Genomic DNA, 25,948 nt, shown 5'->3' with positions numbered 1-25,948 from the left:
TTTTGCGGTAACTTCATTGCAGTGTTAATGTAAGCCTACAATAACGATTATTATTGTTAAAGATTATTATTATCTTGAATGACAGAGCGAAACCATAATCCATAGATTCCCTACCTTGCAGAACCAGGCCATTTGGCCCATTGAGTCTGCATTGACCCTCTACCTAGATCCACTTTCCCGCCCTATCCCCGTAACCCTGTGCATTGATCATGGCCAATCCAGCTAACCTGCACATCTTTGAACTGTGAGAGGAAACTGGAAATCCAGAGAAAACCCGCGCAGGCACAGGGAGAACGTTCAAACTCCACACAGACAGCCATCCAAGGCCCGTACTTACCACTGTGCTGCTGTGATCAAGAGAAGAATGACGTTGGTTGAGGAGGAATGGCTCAGCTGTGCACATGTTCTGCCGGAGTGCGAGTCACTAACATTCGAGCCCTTCTGTTTTTATCTCAATCATTTTTCATTGAATTCCTTTCTACACAGATCCCTCCGCTAGGGAAGCATTATTCCCAGCGTTGGGCGCAGGAGGACCTCCTTGAGGAACAGAAGGAAGGTGCCCGTGCTGCGGCTGCTGCAGAGAAGAAGAAAGGAATGCTGGGAGCTTTAACTGAACTTGACTCAAAAGGTGAATGAAGGGCCCTCCATTCAAATAAAACCACAGGATTGCATTTTGGACCTTTAATAGTAGCATGCTTCTCAGTCCTTCTCCTTTCTCTGTTTATTGAATTCCTTGCTGGGAATTCAATTCATGTTTGGTTTTTAAAATGGTCTCCTGGAAAATTATCTTGTCGGGCCTACCAACTCACCAAACTCTGCTTGATACATCTGACTGCATCTGGCTGACTGCCACGAACTGAGCAGGGATTGACATAATTCCCAACCCAGTTACTGGCAACCAGCGTCACCCTTCAAATCTCGTTATCCAAGCTTTTTCTGTTTTCCCCCTCAATTCCTAATTAGGAAAAAGTTGAGGGCAAGATCTTCCAGCTGTTCACACCGGTGGGATCTTGGTCCCACTGATGGCGCAGCCCGCCATGGGTTTCCCCACGGTGTACGGGTATTCAGTCGGAAATCCCACTGACCGCGGCAGGACCAGGAAGATCCCACCACTGAGAAACTCTCCGCAGGGCGGCCAGATAATCTCATCCACCATCTTAAGTGATTCTGCCTCAACTCTAAACTGTCTAAGACTGCGCCAATGATATCCTGTCCTGCAATGTGTCTCATTCACCCATTACCCCTTCTTGTTCACTTACATTGATTCCCCATACAGATAGTTAAATTATTATCCATATCTCTGCATCTCTCCAGAGCCTCACCACACTTCATCTCTGTACCCTTCCTCATGCTGTGCCGACTCTTGCTAAGTATCACATTTATGCTAAATGATACAATTTTGAAAGGGTTGCAAGAATTGGGATATCTGTGCACAAATCATTGAAGGTGGCAGCATTGATTTAAGCAATAAAACTTATGGTTTTCTGGGCTTTATAAACCAAGGCATTTAGCACCAAATCTAAACCTGTATAAAACACTAGTTTGGCCCTAACTGGGGTCTGGTGTCTAATTGTGGGCCCCACACTTTGGGAAGAACATGATAGCTTTGGAAAGGGATTTACTAGAATGTTTCTAATGAGCAGAGATGGTTAAGTGGAGATTCAATAGAGATGCTTAACAGAGAGCATAGAAAGATTTACAACACTGAAAGAACCCCATTGTGTATGTGGTGGTCAAAAAAAGAGTTTTGCAGTCTAATCCCACCGTCTAGCTTTTGATCTGTAGCACTGAAGAATTTGTTTTTTCTTATTCATTCATGGGATGTGGGTGTCACTCGCTAAGCCAGCATTTATTGTTCCATCCCTAATTGCCCTTGAGAAGGTGATGGCGAGCTGCTCTCTTGAACCGCTGTAGTCCATGTGGTGTAGGTACAACCACAGTGCTGTTAGCAGGGTGTTTCAGGATTTTGGCCCAGCGACAGTGAAGGAATGGCGATATATTTCCAAGTCAGGGTGGTGAGTGACTTGCAGGGGAACCTCCAGGTGGTGCTTTTCTCATGTGTCTGCTGCCCTTCCTTGTTTTGCATTTACATAGTGCCTTTCATAACCACTGGATTCCCCACAGCACTTTCCAGCCAATCAAGTGCTTTTTGAAATGCAGTCCCTGTCATAGCGTAAGAAACGTGGCAGCAATTTGCACAGAGCAAAAGTCCACAGAAAGCAATGTAATATTGACCAGCTAATCTGTTTTTGTGATGTGATTGAAGGATAAGCATTAGCCAGGATACAGGATTAACTCTCTTGCCTGCCTTCAAAAGTGTCCTCTGGTTTTTTACATCTACCTAAGAGGGCAGGTGGGGCTGGGTTTAAATAGTCATTTGAATGCCGGCACCTCTGACAGTGCAGCGTTCCCTCAGTACTACACTGGGGTGCGAACCTTGATTTTTGTGCTCACGTCATCCTCTTTAACCTTCTGCCTCAGAGGCAAGAGTGCGCCAACTGCGCCAAAACTGACCCACATGGATAGCTGTGTATGATGTCCGAGTGTAGATGGGGTTAATTTGGCCGTTTTAAAAATAAATTGAGCCAACAGCTGTCATTGCCACCACAGTGTGCCAAGGATTTGACAGAGCTATTCAAAATCATTAAAGGCTTGGGTAGAGAAAAACAGGACAAACTGCTTCAAATGGCTGAAAGGTCGATTAGCAGAGGGCACAGATTTAAAGTGATTGCAAAAGAACCAGAGATGATACGGGGGAAAAATATTTTTGTGTAAAGGGTGGTTAGAGTTTGGAATATACTGCATGATAGTGTGGTGGAGTGGTGGATGCAGATTGTATGGGAGCTTTCAAAGGGGAATTGGATAAAAAAGACTTCATGACGAAAAACATTGTACAGATATGGCGAAAGAGTGAGGAAGTGTGACTGACTGGGTTGCTTTTCAAAAACACCAGAGATGACAGTGGTGCCAGTGGCCTCTTTGTGATGTACAGTTCTATGATTCTTGAATGGGCTGTTCTCTTGACCCTTTCTTATGTACTTGAACCTTTTTTGGACCTGTATTGCTGATGGAGCCTCTCACTGGATTTCTCTCTCAAGCTCTTGCTACACCATTTAATAACTTTCCCCAACTGGCCAAATATTTGGCAACCCTCTCTCTGGCCGACTCTGTATCTATTCATTTACTTCTCTTTGTGAAAGGTATGCGCCATTTCTTGCCTTTATAGGTACTATACAAATGCACATTTTTGTTGTAACTGTGCATGTTTAATTTGCTGTTTTCCTGTTTAGACGTGGATGCTTTGTTGAAGAAAGAGCAGCACGATCAGCCTGAGGATGGATCTCCTTTTGGACCCCTCACGCAGCGATTGCTCCAGGCTTTGGTGGAGGTGAGACTCAAAACCAATGTGGCCCAAATCGGAATAATCTTTACTGTTGAAGGAAAGGATATTTACAGAAGTTCAGTCAACTCACATCCAGGACAAAGGTCCATCCTGCCCATCTATAATTGAACTTTAATTTTGTCCCACGCTACACGATGCATTTACCTACTGAATCACAGGGAGAGCTCAAGGTTGGGAGTGGGGATGGAGGCGATACTTTCGCTTCATTGGGCTTGACTAGATTGCTAGTTCAGTGAGGTGGGAAAGCTGTCACAGGACCACCCTGTGGGACAGATTGCCCGACTAGGAATTCGAAAGTAAAACCGTTTTCTGTCTGATGGTAACTCTGCAATGTGTGAGACATGGCAGGGATACAGTGTAATCTCAGAAACAAGGTCATCAGAAGCACTGCAATAATTAAAAAATATATATAGTAAAAAAGTGAATGCGAGAAACACATTCCAAGTCCACATCTCTTTCCCCCCCCCCCCCCCCCCCCCCCCCCCCCCCCCAAAATACCTATCTTATATTAACAGGTTTGGGGGGGGGGGGGGGTGGCATGCTGCGCAGTGGTTAGCACTGGACTATGGTGCTGAGGACTTGGGTTCAAATCCTGGCCCTGGGCCGCTGTCCGTGTGCAGTTTGCACGTTCTCCCCGTGTCTGCCCCACAACCCAAAGATGTGCCGGTTAGATGGATTGTCCACGCTAAATTGCCCCTTAATTGGAAAAAACAAAATAATTTGGTACTCTAGATTTATAAAAAACACATTAACAGGTTGGGGTTTAAAAGCTGGAACCTTTTAAATCTGTTTCCTGCGGCAGGATTCTCCCCTACCCGGCTGGGCGACGGGTTCCAGTGTAACGGAGTGGCGGGAACCACTCCGGCGTCGGGCCGCCCCAAAGGTGCGGACGTCTCCGCACCTTTAGGGGCCAAGCCCTCACCTGAGGGGCTAGGCCCGCGCCGGAGCGGCTTCCGCTTCACCGGCTGGCGGGAAAGGCCTTTGGCGCCACGCCAGCCGGGGCCGAAAGCTCTTCGCCGGGCGATGCGGGTCGGCGCATGCGCGGGAGCGTCAGCGGCCACTCACGGCATCCCCGTGCATGCGCAGGGGAGGGGGTCTCTTCCGCCTCTGCCATAGTGAAGACCATGGCGAAGGCGGAAGAAAAAAGAGTGCCCCTACGGCACAGGCCCGCCTGCAGATCGGTGAGCCCCGATCGCGGGCCTGGCCACCGTGGGGGCACCCCCCCGGGGCCAGATCGCCCCACGCCCAGGACCCCGGAGCCTGCCCGCGCCGCCTTGTCCCGCCGTTCAAAAGGTGGTTTAATCCACGCTGGCGGGACAGGCAGTCCAGCAGCGGGACTTCGTCCCATCGCGGGCCGGAGAATCGGCAGGGGTGGACCCGCCTTCCAGCGCGGTGCGATTCCCATCCTCGCTGACCGGCACGGCGCGATTCCCGCCCCCGCCGAATCTCTGGTGGCGGAGACTTCGGGACACAGTGGGGGCGGGATTCACGCCAGCCACCGGCGATTCTCCGACCCGGCGTGGGGTCGGAGAATCCCGCCCCTGATGGTTTAACCAGCTGTGTAATTGAAGAAATTAGACCGTTGTGACACTCTGATGATAATTTATTTATAACAAATTGATCCCTGAGCTGCCCATGCCACCCATCCCATTCTTTTTTTCAATTTTTCCAAATAAGGGGCATTTGAATCCGGGTCCTCAGATTCGTGAGGCAGCAGTGCTAACCACTGTGCCGCCGTGCCGCCCCCCCCCCCATCCCATTTTTAATTAGTGATTCCTCAAACTTTGTACAAAAGAAGGTTTATTTCCATACTTTTTCATTATGTTTAAAGGACTTCTGCCTTCATTAAGGACTAACTTAATGCCTGGTATCTCCTTCATTCTTAAGATTTTGTATTTTTTCTCTCCTTTCCCAGGAGAACATAATTTCACCAATGGAAGATTCTCCCATACCGGAGATGACTGGGAAAGATGTTGGAACTGATGGAGCAAGCACCTCCCCTCGAAGTCAGAATAAGGCATTCAGGTGAGCTCTCTGGACCATAGTGTTGCACTAACCACAGGCGAGAGAGATTCAAGTGGGCTGCTACGTTCCTTTGCATTCTTGCTTTCTGATGCCCTGGGAGAAAACATAACGTGTGTGTGGGTGTGTGGGTGTGTGGGTGTGTGGGGGTGTGGGGGTGTGGGGGTGAGGGTGTGTGGGGGTGTGGGGGTGAGGGTGGGGGGGTGGGTGTGGGAGGGGTGGAGGGGGAGGAATGAGTGAAGAATTTTTCTCTCTTGCATGAAGCATCAATCACGGCCGGTTATATATCATAATATAGAACAATTCATAATGGAAAGCTCGTCACCGTTTAACTGGAACTTCTGTAGCCTAATGAACAGCCTGAGATAAAGATTTTTCTGCCTATTTGCAACAGATCATTTCACCTGCTTTCAGAGGAACTTTCTTCTTCTCTAGTTCTCTGCCCAAAGGCAGGTCCAACCCACAGTGCCACGATCTCCAACAGGTACGGCAAGGAAACAGGTCCCAAATCCGCCCCAGCCCGAACAGGGATTGAGCCACCTGCTGTTGGCACCAATCTGATCCACATCGGCCGTCCAGGCAACTGAGCCAACTCGCTGCCCACCGAGTCCGAGTTGCTTCGGCAACATACACTTTCCAAGAGTGTTGTAGCCTCGAGCTATGGATCGCAATGGTGGAGGCTCTAATTTCTTTCTGTCACATGGCTGACCAGGAATCTCTCCTGAATTTACTGCCTGCCATTGGTGTGTTTTTAAAATTATTTTCTTTTATTCAATCATGGGTACGTGGACTTCTCTGGTTGGGCCAGTGTTAGGTGCCCATCCCTAATTGCCCTTGAGGTGGTGGTGAGATGCCTTCTTGGACCGGCTGCAGACCCTGTGGTGTGAGAGCAGCTTATGCATTAAATAAGTCATGTCTGGCCAGGGGGCAGTCAGGTGGGTTTGGGGCTAGTTGGATGGTCTGGGGAAGTCAGGGGGGAAGTCTGGAAGGTTGTTGGGGATTGGAGAGCATCGATTGTGTGATTATCCAGATGTTGGACTAGGTTTTCATCTATCTGGTTAACTATCCAGGTACACACCATGGAACTGTCTGAAGTTTACGATTCCAGCTTGGAGTCTGAGACATTTAAAGGAAGTCCCAGGGAGCAGGGGAATTGTTTAAGAATTCCCAGGCAATTCCCATGTAAGCCCGTGTGTCATATGTCCGGTCATGACGATCCAGAGACTGGAAGATCTGGCCCATGATTTCTCCAGGGGGTGCAGTTGTTTTGTCCATTACCTGCATTAGTTACTTGTCCTGTTGATCTATTGGCTGATGTGTAATGCATTTTATTTTATTTCTTATCCATTCATGTGGGATTTGCTGGCCAGGCCAGCATTTATTGCCCATCCCCATTGCTCTTGGGAAGGTGGGGGTGGGCTGCCTTCTTGAACCGCTGCAGTCTATGTGGTGTAGGTACATGCACAGTGCTGTTATGGAGAGAGTTCCAGGATTTTGACCCAGTGACAGAGAAGGAACAGCGATATATTTCCAAGTCAGGAAGTTGAATGGATTGAGGGGAACTTCCAGGTGGTGATGTATTTAAAATATTCAATCTATTCTGTTGTAGCGTACCTCACACAAAGTCTCTAGAAGCACGAATTAAGGAAGAACTAATTGCTCAGGGTCTGCTAGATTCTGAGGACCGACCCACTGAAGACTCTGAAGATGAAGTTCTGGCTGAACTGCGCAAACGTCAGGCTGAATTGAAAGCCATCAGTACACACAATCGAGCAAAGAAGCAGGAACTTCTCAGGTACGGGAAAAGAACTGGTCAATAGTTTGGGATGAGTTGGAATAAGAAATAAGATTTAAAGAATGGGCTTTTTATTCAATCTAATGTGGCAAATCCTTTATTCAGATCTTCATTTTCGGGTGAACCTGTTCCAGGAATGACAACAAATTTGGTTCCATAAGAAGCTGATTTCCTGTTAGCTGAGAGCTATTGCAGCTTCAATAACTTGCTTTCATGTTGTGCCTTTAACATGGAGAAACATTACGCGTGGAGACACAGGGGGAAACCTGGACTCCAGGGCAAAGTAGGGGACAGTATGAGTTAACAAAACTTGGTCAAAAAGATTGAATTTAGGAAAGATCTTAAAAGAGGAGAAGAAGGTTGAGCGATGGAGGCGTTTAAGGAAATAATTTGAAGACATGGGTTCTGAGTGGTTTAAGATACAACTGCCAGTGGTAGTAAGAGGGAGCACACCAGAATGGAGAGTTTGCAGGGTTTGTTGTGCTGAGGGAACTTCCAGAGATGGGAAGGAGATAAGCCGTGGAGTGATTTGCACATTAAGATGAGAACCCACAATTAGAGGGTTTAGAGGACCAGGAAACAATGTAGGTCAGCGAGGATAGGAGTGATGGTTGAGAGGGGCTTAAATCAGAGATAGGATTCCAGCATAAGCATTCAGGTGAGCTGAAATTTTGGATGCTGGCGAGGGCAGTATTGCAGTTGTTGAGTATGGAGGTGACAAGGGCACGGATGTCAGCAACAGTTGGACTGAGGGAAGTGTGATAGCAAGCGCTAATACAGAAGAGGAAGTGGGTAATCTGCAGTGGAGATTAGAAGCTCAATTTGAGACTGAAAAGTACACTAAGGTTACATCCTTTTGTATGAATGGGATAATGAGCGCAGGTGGACCATTCACTCCCAAAAGGTGCCACATTTCACATTTGAGTTTGCATTTACGCTTAAACTAAAAGCCAGATTTATTTACCAGTAATATAGTTGCACAGAAGAATAATGCAGGAAGAAGCTAGAAATAAACATTTGATTCCACGTAAGCTGTTGCAAATGAGTAAAAAGCCTAAACTCTTAACCGGTTTATTTTTCACTTGGTAGCACAGAACTTGAGTACTTCTGAGAAATACAAAAAAAAGGGGGGGGGGCGGGAGTAGAGAGACAACGGGGAATTATAGACCAGTCAGCCTGAGCGGTAATAGGAAAACTTCCAGAATCCATTATCAAAGATTTTAGAGCAGAGCACTTAGAAAACAGTGGCAGGATCGGACAGAGTCAACAGAGAAGGGGAAATCATGCTTGAGAAATCTACTGGAATTCTTTGAGTATGTAGCTAGTAGAGTCGAAGAGGGGGAGCCAGTGGATGTGGTTTATTTGGACTTGCAGAAGGCTTTCGACAAAGTCTCACGTAAGAGATTAGAGGGTAAAATTAAAACACATGAGATTAGTGATGGTGTATCGAGATGGACGAAAACTGGTTGGCAGAGAGGAATCAAAGAGTAAGAATTAACAGGTCTTTTTCCAAATGGCAGGCAGCGACTAGTGGAGTACCACAGGGATCGGTGCTGGGACCCCAGCTATTCACAATATATATTAATGATTTGGATGAGGGAACAAAATGTAATATCTCCAAATTTGCAGATGACACAAAGTTGGGTGGGCGGGTGAGCTGTGTGGAGGATGCAGAGATCCTTCCGTGTAATTTGGACAAGTTGAGTGAGTGGGAAAATGAATGACAGATGCAGTATAATTTGGGTAAATGCGAGGTTATGCACTTTGATCGCAAAAAACGGTGTGGCAGACTAATATCTGAATGGCTATAAACTAAAATGTGCAACAAGACCTGCGTGTCCTTGTACACCAGTCACTAAAGAGAAGCATGCAGGTACTGTAGGCGGTAAAGAAGGCAAATGGTATGCAGGCCTTCATAGTGAGAGGATTCAAGTACAGAGGCAGGGATGTCTTGCTGAAATTGTACAGGGCCTTGGTGAAGCCACACCTGGAATATTGTGTGCAGTTTTGGTCTCTTTATCTGAACAAGGGTGTTCTTGCTATAGAAAAAATGCAGCTAAAATTTACCAGACTGATTCCTGGGATGGGAGGATGGATGTATGAGGAGAGATTCAGTCGGTTAGGATCGTATTCACTGGAGTGCAGAACAATGATATAGAAACCTGTAAAATTCGAACAGGACTATACAGGATAGATGCAGGAATGATGTTCCTGATATTGGCGGTGTCCAGAACGAGGGGCCATAGTCTGAGGATAATGGGTAGATCATTTAGAACAGAGGTGAGGAGACATTTCTTTACCCAAAGAGTGGCAAGTCTGTGGAATTCGCAACCACAGAGGCCAAAACATTGTTTGTTTTCAAGAAGCAGTTAGATATGGCACTTGGGGTGAATGGGAAGGATATGGGGGAAGGTGGGATTAGGCCATTGAGTTGGATGATGAGCCATGTTCATAATGAATGACGCAGCAGGCTCGAGGGGCTGAATGGCCTCCTCCAGCTCCTATTTTCTATGTTTCTATGTTTAAAAGAGACATCTGTAAATCTGTCCTGATGAGTGCGAGATGAAAAGCTTTGACAGCATGTCTCCTTTCTCAGAAATACTGAGATTTCTTATTTTTATTTCTTGATGCTCTCTTTTGAAACATTTACATGGGAAATGACTCCAGAGACATGGAGCTGGAATGTGGGATTAGTCTGGTTGGCTCTTTTTGACCAGCACAGACATGATGGGCTAAATGGCCTCTTTCCAAGCTGCCAATCTTTCCAAGTTTCTACGACTCCCTTCAGGCTACCTTGCGTAGGAGAACCCTGTGCGAAGCAGGGACTGGGGCACTAGAACTCCTGTCAGCTGCATGTTGTACAGTTGTGAATTAAGTTTCAAGCAAGCTCATTTGAAGTTCAAGAGTATCCTTTCTAATGGTCTGGCATTAAGAGCTAAGCCTTTTCTAGTGATTGTTTTGTAAGGAATCACATGCTGCTTCATTTGCTTTTGACACTTTCACATCAATAACTTGATGCCCCCGACATTAAAGATAATGAATTTTGGGCAGCACGGTGGCGCAGTGAGTAGCGCTGCAGTCTCACGGCGCTGAGGTCCCAGGTTCGATCCCGGTTCTTGGTCACTGTCCGTGTGGAGTTTGCACATTCTCCCCGTGTTTGTGTGGGTTTCGCCACCACAACCCAAAGATGTGCAGGGGTAGGTGGATTGGCCACGTTAAATTGCCCCTTAATTGGAAAAAATGAATTGGGTACTCTAATTTTACTTTTTTTTAAAAAAATTAAAGATAATGAATTTTGTCATCTTTCCCCCCACTCTGCCAATTCCCACCTCCCAAAGGAACTCTTCTGGACATCAAAGAAATTTCATGACACAATTAACTTCTGAATCACTAAGGGAAACTGACTATACGATAACTCCTTTTGAAATGCGGTTGCATTGCGAGAGTTTCACATATTGCACATTCATTTGCTGCAGAGATAAAGAAAGACTTAGATGCTGCTAATCTAAAGCCAATCTTTAGCCAATTCCTCTCGATCTAAAATAAAAAGTGTTTTCTTTTGCCGATAAGGGAGCTGGGAATAGCGAGTTATGATAGATCTAGATGAGGACAGTTGAGAGGAGGCTCGAGTGGAGCATAAATGCTAGCATGGACTGGAAGGCTGAATGGCCTGTTTCCGTGCCCTGTAAACCCGTGTATTATCTGATGCATGTCTAAAGCTCTGCCTCCATCATACACGTGGTTGAGTATTCCTTGATTAAAAACAAGAAATGCTGGAAATACTCAGGTCAGACAGCAGAAAGAGAAAGTGAATTAACGTTTCGGCTGATTTGGGGCTTCATAGGAATCTGAAACACCTGGGGGTATTTTCCACGCCCCTTGCAGTATGTTTCTCAGTGGCAGGATGCGGCCGTTGTTGTTGGCCGGAGGCGGGATCATCTGGACCCGCTGCTGTCAATAGGATTTCCTGTTGAATCCCTGGGGGGATTTGATTGAATCGGACCATTCCTTTTGAAAGTTCGTGCCTTTGGTCAATTGAAAACCTAGAAGATCAGCTGTTCCTTTTGGAGCAAGGCAGCCCTACTCTTGAAGTTGTGAAAAATGATTCATTGGACTTGTGCTACTAAATGCTTCCCGGCGTATTACAAGGGACTAGTAGGGAGGTTATTGATGGACTTGTCACACATAACCAGTGCTCGGGCTTTGGAGCTTTCTGTCTGACCTGACATTTATGTCTTCATTTGCTTTCTTTGAATTGTTAGATTAATTGATGCGATGATGTTTCTATTTGAACAATATTGAGAAATTCCTGTTTGGAAAATAGATTATTTTCAAGTCGCTTTGCTGAGTCTGTTAAGTGCGCTCCCAAACGCCCCTTCCTCCAGGAAAAAGGTTCAGCCCAGGTCTTGAGGGAAGCAATGGGTGAGAATTGATCCAAGTGTCCTCGCCCTCCTTCCTAATCCTACTCACTGACCACTATTTTTTTTTTAAAATTCAGACTTGCCAAAGAGGAGTTGAAAAAACAGGAGTTACGACAGCGAGTGAGAATAGCGGACAATGAAGTCATGGATGCTTTCCGAAAGATCATGGCAGCTCGCCAGAAGAAACGCACACCTACAAAGAAAGAGAAAGATCAAGCGTGGAAGGCACTGAAGGAGAGGGAGAGTATCTTAAAGTTGTTGGACAGTTAAACCCAACTGTGCAAACACGCTGGACGCTGTTACTTCTGAAAAATTGGCTTAATGTTCGTCTTTCCCGAGCTGAACTGACAAAAGGAGCAATATTGAAACCTGCCCGTTTTCAACTGGTGACATTCCACTGTGGCAGGCTGTCTCTGTTGGGACTTGCTAATCTTGTGTGCAAAAGATGGAAGTTTGTCTTTCAGAAATCTGGATGTTGTGTTTTTTGCTAGTTTGGGTTTGTACTGTATGTGAGAGTAATGTGTTACTGCTGTGTGTTCCGATAGAGTGTAGCATTCCTGGACAGCTGTGCCATTGCCAGTCCTTCCAAATGTGACATTAACAACTGACACTTTATAGCTTTTCCGAAAGATTTCTCTTCACTTACATCCCCACCCCAATGACATTTTCTAGAAATGGATGTGGGGGTATCTCTAGTGCCCAAAGTCTGTCCTTTTCCCTCTCCCCCTGCACACCTTCTCTGCCCCTCCGCTCCCAATCCAACCTGCCCCGAGTTGGGGCTCGTAATCTTATTTCAAATCTTTCTGTATTTTCCTCTGGGCCGTGTGATGCTTTGTGAAGAAGTATTAAACTACTGCCAATTTCTGATGTCAAAAAAACCTTTTTGAGCAAAAGAAATCTTTTTACAGTTTAAAGAAAATCACTTGAGATTTGTGCAGCCGAGGGGGCAGTAGGTACGATGCCTTTTTACAAACCTCAGGGTATCACAACAGTTGCAAAGATTCAAGCTATTTTGCCAGTGCCCTTTTGGCTAAGCAACCTGTCTGGTGTTCTGGGATTTTAGGCAATCAGGTTCCTTCTCCAGTGTTCGCTGGTTGTTCAGCTTAGTAGTGGCAACGGTGCCCGTTTGAGTTGAATGTCCCTGGCTAGTGACGCCAATACCTACGAGAGGTTTTCTCCTTCAATTCAGTGGGTGCCACCTAACACACCCGGTGCCTTCCAGGATTAGTGGATGTCGTTTTTACATTTGTTTCCACTTTTGTTTTGTATGGGGTGACCATTCCGCAATTTAATTTGTTAGTACAAAGGGAAACTATCTGATTACGTGCCCCTGTGCGATTGCGCTCTGCCATATATCACGCAATCCACTCGTCTTTGGGACATTAACTGGAAAATGGACAGTCTGGAGGATCGGTTTAAGTCCAAGGGTGATGGCCTTTCCTCCCTCCCAGTTAGTGGATGAGGACAGAATCAGTTTCAGTCTCAGTACCCCTTCTTGTTGAATAGCTTACTAAAACCCATGATCTGGATTTATGGGTGAAACATCTCGACATGGAGAAGGTAACCGAGGGCTGCGGAAGCACTTTGAGACATGACTCAACACCCATGAATCGGTATTTATTAAAGAGAAAGAAAGAAGTTTGGAGGGGGTGGGAATTGACAGGAGAAATGAGAAAGTGCTGGTGGAAACATATTTTCCAAAAAGTACAATAATTTTACCCCACTGACACTATGGTGTGAAATGGGGCTGGTTTAGTACAGTGGGCTAAATAGCTGGCTTGTAATGCAGAACAAGGCCAGCAGCGTGGGTTCAATTCCCATACCGGCCTCCCCGAACAAGTGGCGCTATGGGCTTTTCACAGTAACTTGATTGAAGGCTGCTTGTGACAATAAGCGATTATTATTAAATGTAAAGTGCAAAGAACCAGCAGAATCCAAGACCCAAGTCTTGCTTTGAGTTATCTTTACCTTGCTGTGATTGAACATCCTTTGGTAATCCCAGTTCCATATAAAAACAACCCTGATTACCTGCCCCAATCATCAGTCGGACATATTCTGCAGCCCAACCCATAAGCAGAATCCTAATGGTAAACATCAGTCACTGAACCCCATGCATGTCCCCCAAATCAGACGTCCACTAGCTAATTTATGGGTTAAAGATGAAGCAAGTGTAAGTTTCATCATTCATGATGTTAAATCCTCAGTAGTGTACTGATGATTAACTGGTCCGGTAATGAATTTTCAATAAATGTCAACTTGATTCCTGCACTTCTTCAGTGTGAAATATGTATTAAATAGGCAGTATAGTACAGCTTTGCAATATTATTGTAATATTTTTCAAAGCGTGAGGTAAAAAATGATCTGGTTATATTTGATTGTAATGGGGAAAAGGTATTTTGATTCACCATAGTCCCAGATGACCATTTCCCCTTTGAGGGGGAGAGCTGACTGGTGGTGGTGATTTAACCTGCAGGTCACCACACCTGAGGCAAGGGGCAAAGTTGAGAGGGCAGGGGACCTTCATGACTAACCTCAGGAATTGAACCCACACTGTTGGCCTCGCTCTGCATCACAAACCAGCTGTCCAGCCAACTAAGCTATACTGCCCCCCCCCCCACAAAAATAAAACAGTCTCCCTATGAACTCACCCACTCTCCTATGCAATACATAACCCAGTCACTCCAATCAGAATTTTAATAACAACAACTGGTAATGAGACATAATATGAAGTCAAAATACTTTGGATGCTGGAAATCTGAAATAAAACAGACAATACTAGAAAACATAGCAGGTCATAAGAGGTCTACATCATTAAAAAATGCCCTTTGCTGGTCTGGCAGCATATGTGCAGAGAGAAACAGTTAACATTTTGGGTCCGTTGCAGGGTAGATGGATTAGCCGTACTAAATTGCCCCTTAATTGAAAATTAAAATATATATATATTTTGGGCCGTATGGCTCTAGTCACACAAGGGAGGGGAGGTGGTGGCATAGTTGTCACTGGACAAGACTAGTAATCCAGGGGAATACTCTGCGGACCCAGGTTCAACCCCTGCCATACCGGGAAGTCTGATGATGACCATGAAACCATTGTTGTAAAAAAATCCAGCTGGTTCCCGTAACTTTAGGGGAAACAGACCTCACCTGGTCTGGCCTACATGTGACAGCTATTTTGGTTGACTCATAAATGCCCTCTGAAATGATCTAGCAAACTACTCCGTTGTAATAAAACTGCACAAAGCTAATAAAAAGGAAAGAAACCTGACGGACAACCCAACATCGACCTCGGCACCAGGAACAACATGGACAAACCTAGACCTGTCGACCCTGCAAAGTCCTCCTTACTGACATCTTGGGGCTTCTGCCAGAATTGGGAGAGCTGACTCACAGATTAGTCAAGCAACACCCTGACATGGTCATATTCACGAAATCATAACTTACATATAATGTCCCAGACACCACTATCACCACCATGGGTATGTCTTGTCCCGGTGGCAGCACAGTGGTATACAGTTGGGAGGGAGTTTCTCAGGGAGTCCTCCAACATCGACTCTGGATTCCATGAAGTCTCATGGCTTCAGGTCAAACATGGGCAAGGAAATCTGCTGATTATCACGTACCATCTACTGCCAGCTGACAAATCAGTACTCCTCCACATGGAGGGAGCACTGAGGGTGGCAAGGGCACCATCACCAAGTGTGGCTCGATAGCACCACTACTGACTGAGCTGGCCGAGTCCTAAAGGACATATCTGCTGGACTGGATGGTGAGAGAACCACCATGAGCAGAGAAAAACCTCATGCTCACCAACCTGCCTGCTACAGATGCATCTGTCCATGACAGTATTGGTAGGAATGACTATAGCACCATCAATCTGGAGATGAAGTCCCGTCTTCACATTGAGGATACCCTCCATTGTCTTGTGTGGCATCGAGCTGAATGGGGTAGATTCAGAACAGATCCAGCAACTCAAGACTGGGCATCCATGATGGGTCATTAGCAACAGCAGAATTGTACTCAGCTACAATCTAACCTCATGGCCCGGCATATCTCCCACTCTACCATTACCACCAAGCCAGGTGATGAACCCTGGTAAAATGAAGCGTTCAAAAGGGTATGCCATGTGCAGCACCAGGCACACCTAAAAATGAGGTATCTACCTGGTGAAGCTATAACACAGGATTACTTGTGTGCCAAACAACATAAGCAGCAAGTGATAGACAGAGATCAGTGATCCCACAACCAGTGGGCCAGATTGAAGCTCTGCAGTTCTGCCACATCCAGCCGTGAATGTGGTGGACAATTAAACTACTCACTGGAGGAGGCTCGACAAATATCACCATCCTTGATGATGGAGGAGCCTAGCACATCACTGCAAAAGACAAGGTTGAAGTATTCGCAATAATCTTCAGCCAGAAGTACCAAGCGGATGATCCATCTCGGTCTCCTTCAGAGGACCCCAGCAACGCAGGTGCCAGTCATCAGCCAATTCGATTCACCCCTCTTGATATCAAGAAACTACTGAAGGCACTGGATACTGCAAAGGCTATGGGCCCTGACAGTATTCTAACAATAGTGTTGAAGGCTTGTGCTCCAGAACGTGCCGTGCCCCCTAGCCATGCTGTTCCAGTACAGCTGCAACATTGGCATCTACCCAGCAATGTGAAAGATTGCACAGGCTGATGGAAGGATTGATGATCAGAGGAAGCTGATTTAAGGTAAAAGATGTGGAGATGACAGCGTTGGACTGGGGTGAGCACAGTACGAACATAGAACATACAGTGCAGAAGGAGGCCATTCGGCCCATCAAGTCTGCACCGACCTACTTAAGCCCTCACTTCCACCCTATCCCCGTAACCCAATAACCCCCTCCTAATCTTTTTGGTCACAAAGGGCAATTTATCATGGCCAATCCACCTATCCTGCAAATTGTGGACTGGGAGGAAACCGGAGCACCCGGAGGAAACCCACACAGACACGGGGAGAACGTGCAGACTCCAGACAGTGATCCAGCGGGAATCGAATCTGGGACCCTGGCGCTGTGAAGCCACAGTGCTATCCTTGGTGCTTAGTAAGAAGTCTTACAACACCAGGTTAAAGTCCAACATGTTTGTTCATTCACCTGAGGAAGGAGCAGCGCTCCGAAAGCTAGTGATTCGAAACAAACCAGTTGGACTTTAACCTGGAGTTGTAAGACTTCTTACCAAGGTAAAATAAGCCCTGATGATCTGAGGGGGAACTACTTTGCACAATGAGTTAGAATAAGGAATGCACTGCCTGAGAGTGTGGTGGAGGCAGATTCAATAGAGGCTTGAACTATCCAAAAATAAATAAAATGCAAGGGTGTGGGTAAAGGTGAGGAAGTTGATGCCCTGTTGCTCTGGCAGAGAGCTGACATGGACACGATGGGCTGAATGGCCTCCTGCTGACCTGTTTACCTACTATTTAAGTTATAGTACACGTTCTATTAATTCCTGAGTGGATGTCAGGAAAAGGCAGGTGGGGAAATGTATGAGATTGAAACGAGACAGAAGCCCCAAACTGAAATGGGTAATATATATGAAATAAGTAACTTTTCTCAACTTTAACAACAGCGGCTCGTTGGTCTAGGGGTATGATTCTCGCTTTGGGTGCGAGAGGTCCCGGGTTCAAATCCCGGACGAGCCCCATTTTTATCACGCGAGAAGTATACTTGGCAAAAGAGATGGGTGACTTCCGCTGATAATCGGTCGATGGGACATCGAAATAGGGGCGTCGGTAACCCGGTGGCGGCGAAGGAAGAAAAATTTGCAGCGTGAGCCTGGAAAAACTAAATTTTAAAAATATGTGTTCTGGTTAACTTCATCTAAACAAACGAAGGCCCCATTCGTATGGAGGCTCGTTGGTCTAGGGGTATGATTCTCGCTTTGGGTGCGAGAGGTCCCGGGTTCAAATCCCGGACGAGCCCTACTTTTCCAGCACGATCCAATGCTGTTTACGTTGGAGACCAATTTTAGGTTAACAGAATGGGGCCGCCCATTTCTTATAAAATCGTCCATTTTAGCCTTTTTGGACACTTAAAACTTACCGGGGGGGAGAGGAACAATGTGAAAAGTTTCAGGCAGAAAAAAAATACAGGGCTCGTCCGGGATTTGAACCCGGGACCTCTCGCACCCAAAGCGAGAATCATACCCCTAGACCAACGAGCCGACGGGAGGGAGACGCGGAACCAACTCAGATCAAGGCCGCTGCCGGCCCGCAAGCCTCACAATTCTTCTACTTTGTTGTTTTCCGCCCCTGCAGCCGCCGCCGCCTCTCAGTGCAGCTCCCCTCGGGTATTTATCCATCTGTCATTCCCCTCCAGCACCTTGGTGAGTCGGGAAGAGAGCAAGAGCCGCAGATCAGTACAACCGAGCATTTGAATAACAGCCACAAATGCAGCCGGCTGTGGGGTCTGCTGGGGGTGCGGGGTCTGCGGGGTGCGGGCTGGGGGGTCCTGGGGTGTTCCCTGCACTGGGTGCAGCCTGAGAGCTGCAGCCCTCCTCAATGAGAGTGTTTCCAGTGGAAGCCGCCACTTCTCCAGCGGGGCCGGCAGGGGGCGCCCGGCTGCAAATTGCAACATTTCATTCAGAAAAGACAGGGATGGAGTCACACACACACCAGCAGGCTGGAGTCTGATTGGGCAAAGGCCATCCAATCGGACCTGTACAGGAAGAAGCCTGCTTGCAGCTTGACATGAATCCCCTTGTAACCTCCACACAAACACATTTCACCCCCTCACCCCCAATCACTCTAAAGGTTTCCATGATGTGGAGATGCCGGCGTTGGACTGGGGTGAGCACAGTAAGAAGTCTTACAACACCAGGTTAAAGTCCAACAGGTTTGTTTCGATGTCACTAGCTTTCGGAGCGCTGCTCCTTCCTCAGGTGAATGAAGAGGTCTGTTCCAGAAACAGACGTTGAAAGATGCCCTCGTACGAATGGGATATGGCACTCGACTCATCGATCGACAGTTCCAACGCGCCACAGTGAAAAACTGGACCAACCTCCTCAGAAGACAAACATGGGACACAACCGACAGAATACCCTTCGTCGTCCAGTACTTCCCCGGAGCGGAGAAACTACGTCATCTTCTTCACAGCCTTCAACACATCATTGATGACGATGAACATCTTGCCAAGGTCATCCCCACACCCCCACTACTTGCCTTCAAACAACCGCGCAACCTCAAACGAACCATTGTTTGCAGCAAACTACCCAGTCTTCAGAACAGTGACCACGACACCACACAACCCTGTCATGGCAATCTCTGCAAGACGTGCCAGATCATCGACATGGATACCACTATTACACGTGAGAACACCACCCACCAGGTACGCGGTACATACTCGTGCGACTCGGCCAACGTTGTCTACCTCATACGCTGCAGGAAAGGATGTCCCGAAGCGTGGTACATTGGCGAGACCATGCAGACGCTGCGACAACGAATGAACGGACATCGCGCAACAATCACCAGGCAGGAATGTTCCCTTCCAGTCGGGGAACACTTCAGCAGTCAAGGGCATTCAGCCTCTGATCTCCGGGTAAGCGTTCTCCAAGGCGGCCTTCAGGACCCGCGACAACGCAGAATCGCCGAGCAGAAACTTATAGCCAAGTTCCGCACACATGAGTGCGGCCTCAACCGGGACCTGGGATTCATGTCACATTACATTCATCCCCCACCATCTGGCCTGCGAAATCCTACCAACTGTCCTGGCTTGAGACAATTCACACCTCTTTAACCTGGGGTTACCCCATCTCTGGATCTGTAAAGATTTAATCACCTGCTAATGCTCGCATTCCTAGCGATGATTGATTGTACATTTTCCCATAATTCGTCCCTTGGTTGTGAAGGAAATTGATTTAAAAAAATAAACAAACCCTTGATGAATGGAGCAAAGTTAGACAGGGTTTCTTGGTGGCTTTCGGCCCTCTCTGCTGTGGGTTTCGCTCAATCTACCAATGATCACAGCGGTTCAGAGAGGGAAATCTGCCTCATTAAATATTCCTCTGAAATTCATGCCTCTGCTCCTATCGTGAAGCCATTTGTTTATTTTATTTAAAAAGGTTTACTGACAGGGCGGCACGGTGGTGCAGTGGTTAGCACTGTTGCCTCACACTGATGAGGTCCCGGGTTCGATCCGTGTGGAGTTTGCACATTCGCCCCGTGTCTGCGTGGGCCTTGTCGTGTTAGGTACACTGGTATCACACTGGCTGCAACTGGATGCAGCATAGATCAAAAAGATACTCCAGACCTTGAAGTTAGTTCAATCAGGTTTACTGAACTAATAGCACAGTTAGCACAGTTCTCTGTGAGTTCGACTCTCTGCTAACTTAAGTGTGGTTACTCTGTCTGACTGAACCAGACTAGCTCTTAGCCACGAGGTGGAGGTGTGAGATTGTAACAACACCCTTGACTGATTCTCTTGATGTTCATCAGTGGAAAGAGGCAGAGTGTGAGTGCCTTGTGTCTTTTATAGTCAGATCCCACCCCTGAGTGTCCTGCCTGCTTATTGGTCATGTCCTGTTCTCTGTGTCCATTAGTTGCTTGTCTGTATATCATTATGTGTGTATCTGCATATCATGACACAAGCTAAATAAAAGTCACAGTCTGCCTCTCTCTACCCCCACCCCAGATTTATAAAGATGTTGAAAGTTCACACGTGGGCAAGACTCATTTCAGGCCAGATGGCCCATCTGGAATTTGTGTATCAAAATGCCAAGCAGCAACCCCCTGAGAGAGTAGTCATTATAGTGAGGGACTGCACGGTAAAACCCATCCCAGCCCAGTTGATGTTTGCCGGGAAATAGAAGTAGTTTTAAATAATTTAGATTTGTTTTTGTGAGTGTTAGAAATAAGGTTTGGCTAATCGGAGTAAGCTTGCAATTTGTGTCCCTTGGTGAAGGCATCGGAGAGAAAATGTTTTGGAGAAGATTCCAAGGTGTGTTCTTCGGGAGCACAGATTGGAAACATTCGTGTGGAAGACCGAGTTCCAGTGAGAACAATTTGCTCGCAGTGGGACAATTATCTGACAGGGAATGATGTAATCTGCAGAAGTTGTGCTTACTGAGAACATTAGAGTCTAAGATAAATGTTACTACCTATGTTATCTTTACAAACCTGTACATAGAACATAGAACAGTACAGCACAGTACAGGCTCTTCAGTCCACGATGTTGTGCCGACCACTTATCCTAATCTAAGATCAACCTGACCTACACCCCTTCAATTTACTGCTGTCCATGTGCCTGTCTAAGAGTCACTTAAATGTCCCTAATGACTCTGACTCCACCACCTCTACTGGCAGTGCATTCCACACACCCACCACTCTCTGTGTAAAGAACCTACCTCTGACATCTCCCCTATACCTTCCTCCAATCACCTTAAAATTACGTCTCCTCGTGACAGCCATTTCCGCCCTGGGGAAAAGTCTCTGTCTATCCACTCTATCCATGCCTCTCATCACCTTGTACACCTCTATCAAGTCACCTCTCTTCCTTCTTCCTTCTTTGCTCCAGTGAGAAAAGTCCCAGCTCCCTCAACCTTTCTTCATATTGCATGCCGTCCAGTCCAGGCAGCATCCTGGTAAATCTCCTCTGCACCCTCTCCAAAGCATCCACATCCTTCCTATAATGAGGCGAACAGAACTGGACACAATATTCCAAGTGTGGTCTAACCAGGGTTTTATAAAAGTGCAGCAAAACCTCGCGGTTCTTAAACTCAATCCCCCTGTTAATGAAAGCTAACACACCATACACCTTAACAACCCTATCAACCTGGGTGGCAACTTTGAGTACAACAGGGGCTGGTTTAGCATACTGGGCTAAATACCTGGCTTGTAATGCAGAATAAGGCAGCAGTGCGAGTTCAATTCCTGTACCAGCCTCCCTGAGCAGGTGCCAGAATGTGGTGACTAGGGGCTTTTCACAGTAACTTCATTAAAGCCTACTTGTGACAATAAACTATTATTATTAACAGCGGCTTGTTGGGCTTAACAGCGACTTGTTGGTCGAGGGGTATGATTCTTGCTTTGGGTCGGAGAGGTTCTGGGTTCAAATCCAAGATTAGCCCCATTTTTGTGGGCAGCACGGTAGCACAAATGGATAGCACTGTGGCTTCACAACGCCAGGGTCCCAGGTTTGATTCCCCACTGGGTCACTGGCTGTGCAGAGTCTGCATGTTCTCCCCATGTCTGCGTGGGTTTCCTCCGGGTGCTCCGGTTTCCTTCCAAAGACGTGCAGGTTAGGTGGATTGGCCATGATAAATTGCCCTTAGTGACCAAAAAGGTTGGGAGGGGTTATTGGGTTACGGGGATAGGGTGGAAGTGAGGGCATAAGTGGGTTGGTGCAGACTTGATGGGCTGAATGGCCTCCTTCTGCACTGTATGTTCTATATCGAGAGAGGTATAATGGGGGCATTATACTTCATCTATTCTTGTTTAATAAATGTTATTCTTTTCTTAAGAGTTCATCAGCAGTCCTGTGAAGTCTAAATATCTAAGCAAAGGATCTATCAAGCCAGATTCCATCTTGGGATCTGATTTGTCCATTAATAACATTAGCTGGAATCATTAACCCTGGAAACTGAGTAAAATCTCCTAGGCTGTATGTTTTTTAAAAATAAATCTAAAGTATCCAATTCCTTTTTTTCCAATTAAGGGGCAATTTAGCATGGCCAATCCACATATCCTTCGGGTTGTGGGGGTGAGACCCACACAAACACAGGGAGAATGTGCAAACTCCACACAGACCATGACCCAGGGTTCAGACCAAACCCGGGTCCTCAGCACCATGAGGCAGCAGTGCTAACTGCTGCGCCACCGTGTTGCCCCAGGCTGTATGTTATCGTCATAGAGTTTTACAGCATAGAAAGAGGCCCTTTGGCCCACCATGTCTACACCAGCCATCGAGTATCTATCTACACTAATCCCATTTTCCAATACTTGATCCATAACCTTGTATGCTACGGCATTTCAATTGCTCAACTAAATGCTTCTTAAGTGTTGTGAGGGCTCCCACCTCTACCACCCTTGCAGGCTGAGTTCCAGATTCCCAGCACCCGCTGGGTGAAAAAGGTTTTCCTCAACTCCCCTCTAAATCTCTTGCCCCTTGGCTTTAATCTATGCCCAATGGTTATTGACCCCTCTAACGGGAAATGTTTCTTCCTATCTATGTCCCTCTTAATTCTGTACTCAATCAGGTCCCCGCTCAGCCTTCTCTGCTCTAAGGCAAACAACCCCAGCCTATTCAGCCTGTCTTCATATCTGAAATTGTCCAGGTCAGGCAACATCCCGGTGAATTTCCTCTGCACCCTTTCTAGTGCAAACACACCCTTCCCATAGTTCGGAGACCAGAACTGCACAGTACTCTCTAGCACACTGGGCTAAATCGCTGGCTTTTAAAGCAGACCAAGGCAGGCCAGCAGCATGGCTCAATTCCTGTACCTGGGGCAGGTTTAGCATAGTGGCCTAAACAGCTGGCTTGCTAAAGCAGAACAAGGCCAGCAGCGCAGGTTCAATTCCCGTACCAGTCTCCCCAAACAGGCGCCAGAATGTGGCGACTAGGGGCTTTTCACAGTAACTTCATTTGAAGCCTACTTGTGACAATAAGCCATTTTCATTTCATTTCATAGCAGTGCCCTAATGAATGTTTTATACAACTCCATCATAACTTATGTGCTCTTATCTTCTATGCCACAACTAATTAAGGCAAGTAAGTATCCTATATGCCTTCTTAATCATCTTATCTACCTTTCCTGCTGCCTTCAGAGATCTTTGGACATTCCTCTGACTCTTTATACTTCCCAGCATCCTACCGTTCATTGTGTATTCTTTTGCAATGTTAGTCCTCCCAAAATGCATTGCCTCACACTTTTCACAGTTAAATTTCATTTGCCACTGTTCTGCTCAACTGACCAGCCCGTCTATGTCATCCTGTAATCTAAGGCTTTCCTCCTCGTTATTTGCCACACCATCAATTTTTGTGTCGTTTGCAAACTTACTGATCAAACCTCCCAAATTCACATCTGGATGCTTAATGTACACTGCAAAGAGCAAGGGACCCAGCCCCGCTCCCTACAGTACACCACTGGACCACAAGCGTCCAGTCGCACAAACAACCTTCGACCACTGCCCTCTGCCTCCTGCCACGAAGCCAATTTTGGATCCAATTTGCTAAATTGCCCTGGATCCCTCGGGCTCTTACCTTTTTGATCTGTCTCCCATGCAGGACCTTGTCAAAAGTCAAAAGTCCATGTAAACTACATCAACTACACTGCCCTCATCTACACACCTAATCACCTCCTCAAAAAATTCAATCAAATTTGTTAGACATGATCACACCTTGACAAAGCCGTGCTGACTATCCTTGATTAATCCTTGCTTCTCCAAGAGGAGATTAAACCTGCCGTTCAAATGTTTTTCAATAATTTCCCGATCACTGATGTTAGACTCACTGGCCTGGTTTTGCCCTGATTCTCTTCTTGAATAATGGCACCACATGAGCTGTCCTCCAGTCCTCCGGCACCTCTCCTGTATTCAGAGATGATTTAAAAATTAGCATCAGAGCCCCTAAAAGCTCCTCCCTTGTGTCACACAGCAGCCTAGGATACATCTCACCTGGGCCTGGGGATTTGTCTACTTTCAGCCCGTGCTAATCTGTTCAGTTATATCACAATCCCTGCTTTCTATACCCACATCGTCCTTCTCCATCGTAAATACAGATGTTTGATATTCATCTTAATTAATGTAGCAACATAAGCTGATTTGGTTTGCGCCTTATGTCAAGTTTGAACAGTCATGGGATGGCACGGTGGCACAGTGGTTAGCACTGCCCCTCACAGCACCAGGGACCCGGGTTTAATTCCGGTCTCGGGTGACTGTGTGGAGTTTGCATTTTCTCCCCGTGTCTGCGTGGGTTTCCTCCGGGTGCTCCGGTTTCCTCCCACAGTCCAAAGATGTACAGGTTAAATAGATTGGCCATGATAAATTGCCCCTTAGTATCCAAAGATGTGCAGGTTAGGGTGGGCGGGGTGGCCCTAGGCAAGGTGATCTTTCAGAGGGTTGGTGCAGACTCAATGGGCCGAATGGCCTCCTTCTGCACTGCAGGTATTCTATGGTTCAATGTTAGGCTCCTTAGACAGCATCTTCCAAATCCATCTGGAAGGACAAAGGCAGCAGACACATGGGAACATTACCACCTGGAAATTCCCCTCTAAGCCACTCACCATCCTGGCTTGGAAATATATCGCCATTCCTTCACAGTCGCTGAGTCAAATTCCTGCATATACCTACACCACAGGACCTCAGCGGTTCAAGATGGCAGCTTACCACCACATTCCCAAGGGCAGTTAGGGACGGGCAATTATTACTGGCCTATCGACTGATGACCTCATCCCATGTGTGTAAAAGATAATTTTATAAATTTTATGAAAAAACACCATTAAAAAAAGAGAGGTCAGGATAGATCAGGAAATTATAGACTAGTCAGTCTAACCTTGGTGGTGGAGAAGTTACTAGAAAGAATTCTGAGGGACGGAATATATCTGCACTTGGATAGACACAGATTAATCAGGGATGGTTAGCATGGATTTGTTGAGGGAAGTGTATTCCCTGGACAGAGGCACCTGCAGCAAGTACTAACAGTATTCTTTAAGCATAACAGTAATATAAGCATACAAATCTCTGTTAACAGTGAAATGTTCGCGAGTCATAATGGGACTAGCCAGCTAACTTGGCCACATTCTTTAGGAAGGCAGATTTATACAGAAACACAGACAAACATCCCTTATCAGCAATCCCCAGACAGCCGTTACGAATACGGACAATGGTTCCAGTCAGGAACAAGGTTACGATTGGGGGAGTGTACGTACAAAGAAACAAGGACAGTAGATAAGGGGGTCTGGAAAACATCAGACGACCATGCACGAGTTTCCAACTGTCCATGAGCTGATCAGGCAGGCCCAGGCTGCCTAATAACAACTTTCATTGGATCTAATAGTCAATGTATGTAATCTATAATCACAATGATTGGATCATGTCCAACCACGGTGGGCTGTTAATTATTTGAAAATGTATAAAGGATGATGTTTTCTTTTGTTCTGTGGAGAGAAGCCTGGCTTTGACCAAACATTTACTCCCCACTGGTGTAATCAATAAACCTTTTGACTTTTGGAACAGATCCGAGTGTGGACTGATTCTTCCAAGATTATTTGTTTGACAAATGTAATCAAATTTTTTGAGGAGGTAACCAAGCATTAATGAGGGTAGTGTATTTGATGTGGTCTATATGGAC

The 25,948-nt window shown here is 46.5% G+C and overlaps 1 protein-coding gene and 3 non-coding genes across 8 annotated transcripts in view; 3 read left to right on the top strand and 1 right to left on the bottom strand.

Moving 5' to 3' along the window:
* The window catches only part of tada3l (transcriptional adaptor 3 (NGG1 homolog, yeast)-like), a 69,379-nt gene extending 55,473 nt beyond the window's left edge, over positions 1-13,906 (top strand). For all 5 annotated transcript variants that reach the window (XM_072472775.1, XM_072472776.1, XM_072472771.1 and 2 more), the window contains exons 5-9: positions 487-628; positions 3,291-3,388; positions 5,319-5,428; positions 7,035-7,220; positions 11,719-13,906. In XM_072472775.1, the coding sequence (XP_072328876.1) occupies positions 487-628; positions 3,291-3,388; positions 5,319-5,428; positions 7,035-7,220; positions 11,719-11,911 (729 nt within the window). In that variant the 3' untranslated portion in view covers positions 11,912-13,906. The remainder of the gene's footprint in view (positions 1-486; positions 629-3,290; positions 3,389-5,318; positions 5,429-7,034; positions 7,221-11,718) is intronic.
* A 3,329-nt stretch (positions 13,907-17,235) lies between these two features.
* trnap-ugg (transfer RNA proline (anticodon UGG)) lies at positions 17,236-17,307 on the top strand. The gene has a single exon. It is a non-coding gene; the product is annotated as a tRNA-Pro (tRNA).
* A 208-nt stretch (positions 17,308-17,515) lies between these two features.
* Positions 17,516-17,587, top strand: trnap-ugg (transfer RNA proline (anticodon UGG)). Its single transcript has one exon. It is a non-coding gene; the product is annotated as a tRNA-Pro (tRNA).
* Positions 17,588-17,756: 169 nt separating this feature from the next.
* On the bottom strand, positions 17,757-17,828 carry trnap-ugg (transfer RNA proline (anticodon UGG)). The gene has a single exon. It is a non-coding gene; the product is annotated as a tRNA-Pro (tRNA).
* Positions 17,829-25,948: the final 8,120 nt, after the last annotated feature.

This window comes from Scyliorhinus torazame, chromosome 13, assembly GCF_047496885.1.
Source record: "Scyliorhinus torazame isolate Kashiwa2021f chromosome 13, sScyTor2.1, whole genome shotgun sequence".
Taxonomy (NCBI): Eukaryota; Metazoa; Chordata; class Chondrichthyes; order Carcharhiniformes; family Scyliorhinidae; genus Scyliorhinus; species Scyliorhinus torazame.
This window is presented reverse-complemented; position numbering and strand designations above follow the sequence as displayed.